Source organism: Citrus clementina, unplaced genomic scaffold (genome assembly GCF_000493195.1).
Source record: "Citrus clementina cultivar Clemenules unplaced genomic scaffold, Citrus_clementina_v1.0 scaffold_2, whole genome shotgun sequence".
NCBI classification, from domain to species: domain Eukaryota; kingdom Viridiplantae; phylum Streptophyta; class Magnoliopsida; order Sapindales; family Rutaceae; genus Citrus; species Citrus x clementina.
In genome coordinates, this window is record NW_006262688.1 from 4,910,323 (window position 1) to 4,911,546 (window position 1,224).

The following is a 1,224-nucleotide window of genomic DNA, read 5'->3' on the forward strand; positions in this document are numbered from 1 at the left end:
CAACGGCAGCTTTCATGTCATCAACAACTTCAAAACCCCTCGCCGAATTAATATTTGGCCCAGCAAATTTCTCGCTCACTATGGTAGTAGTATTGTCCAGCAAAATCGATGCATCACAGCCCTGAAATAACGTCAAAAACTCTTTCTGATCAACTGCTGTTGTATCGTTAATTTAATAATTAGGTAGATTCTTCTTATCTTACGATTAAGAAAAATAATGAATATTTGTGCATTTTCTTTTTGGATAAACATACACATATATACAAATTTTCTTATTGTATAATAAGTTTTTAAAACCAGGATATCCTCGTGACGTAAGCTTTTTCCGAGTTTAATTGTGATTATTAGAAGTTAAGGATATAAGTGTATGTAGTTATAGTTCAATCATATGCTACTAATAATAGGCATGTTACACAAAATTTTTAAAAATACTATGCAGAATTCAGATTAGGAGAGGACCTTAATTCATGTTTTAAAATATTAATTGAAGAAGAAGAAAAATTAAAGAGTAGAGATTGATTACATTAACAAAACAGTCATGGAAATGAAGCCTGATGAGGCTGGCACCGATCCGGATATCGGACAAGAAAGCATTCTTAAGCACCTCCCGAATTATGTTGGTTACATTAGGGCATGTGGAAGAATAAAAAAAGGGAGAAAGTTGAGCTTGAGCTGGTGATGATCCCTCAAGCACAAATGCAACTACAAGAGCAGCTGCAAGAAGATAACGAAGAGAAGCCATTTTGCAATGATGAGAATGAGAGTTATATCTGCGCCTTCTATATACGCGCCTCTTTATTTATAGCCAACCAAATTAAACAGGAGTAGAACTTGGCAACGACTAAGAAGTTTCACATTATATTGTAAAAGTCTACTGTTTGAAAACAATGGCTTAACTTATATGATGAGATAATTACATTATCGATTTTCTCCCTAAAGTTTGGTGAAAGCATATTTTTCTCCACATATTTTGAGGTGGTAATGATAATTTATTAATTGCATCTCAGTATTCTAGAAGTATGTCAAGTGTAGCTCGGTTGATTGTGAATGCATTTTGTATCTGTGATCACCCAAGTTCTAATAATAATATGGGGCAAAGGTGGTTGTTTAGTGGATGGGATTTCTTGTCCCCATAAGAGCTTTTTCTTTCTTTTTTCTTATTAAACAAAAGAAAAGGCCATACAACATGGATATTAGAAAGGGACAAAACTCTTGTGCAACTGT

General features: G+C 33.9%; 1 protein-coding gene across 1 annotated transcript in view; it reads right to left on the reverse strand.

Annotated features, from left to right (window-relative positions):
- The window catches only part of LOC112100821 (peroxidase 15-like), a 3,614-nt gene extending 2,787 nt beyond the window's left edge, over positions 1 to 827 (reverse strand). Inside the window, exons 1-2 of the mRNA XM_024190660.1 lie at positions 524 to 827; positions 5 to 121 (exon numbers count right to left, since the gene is read on the reverse strand). Coding sequence (XP_024046428.1) covers positions 5 to 121; positions 524 to 742 — 336 coding nt within the window. The 5' untranslated portion in view covers positions 743 to 827. The remainder of the gene's footprint in view (positions 1 to 4; positions 122 to 523) is intronic.
- Positions 828 to 1,224: the final 397 nt, after the last annotated feature.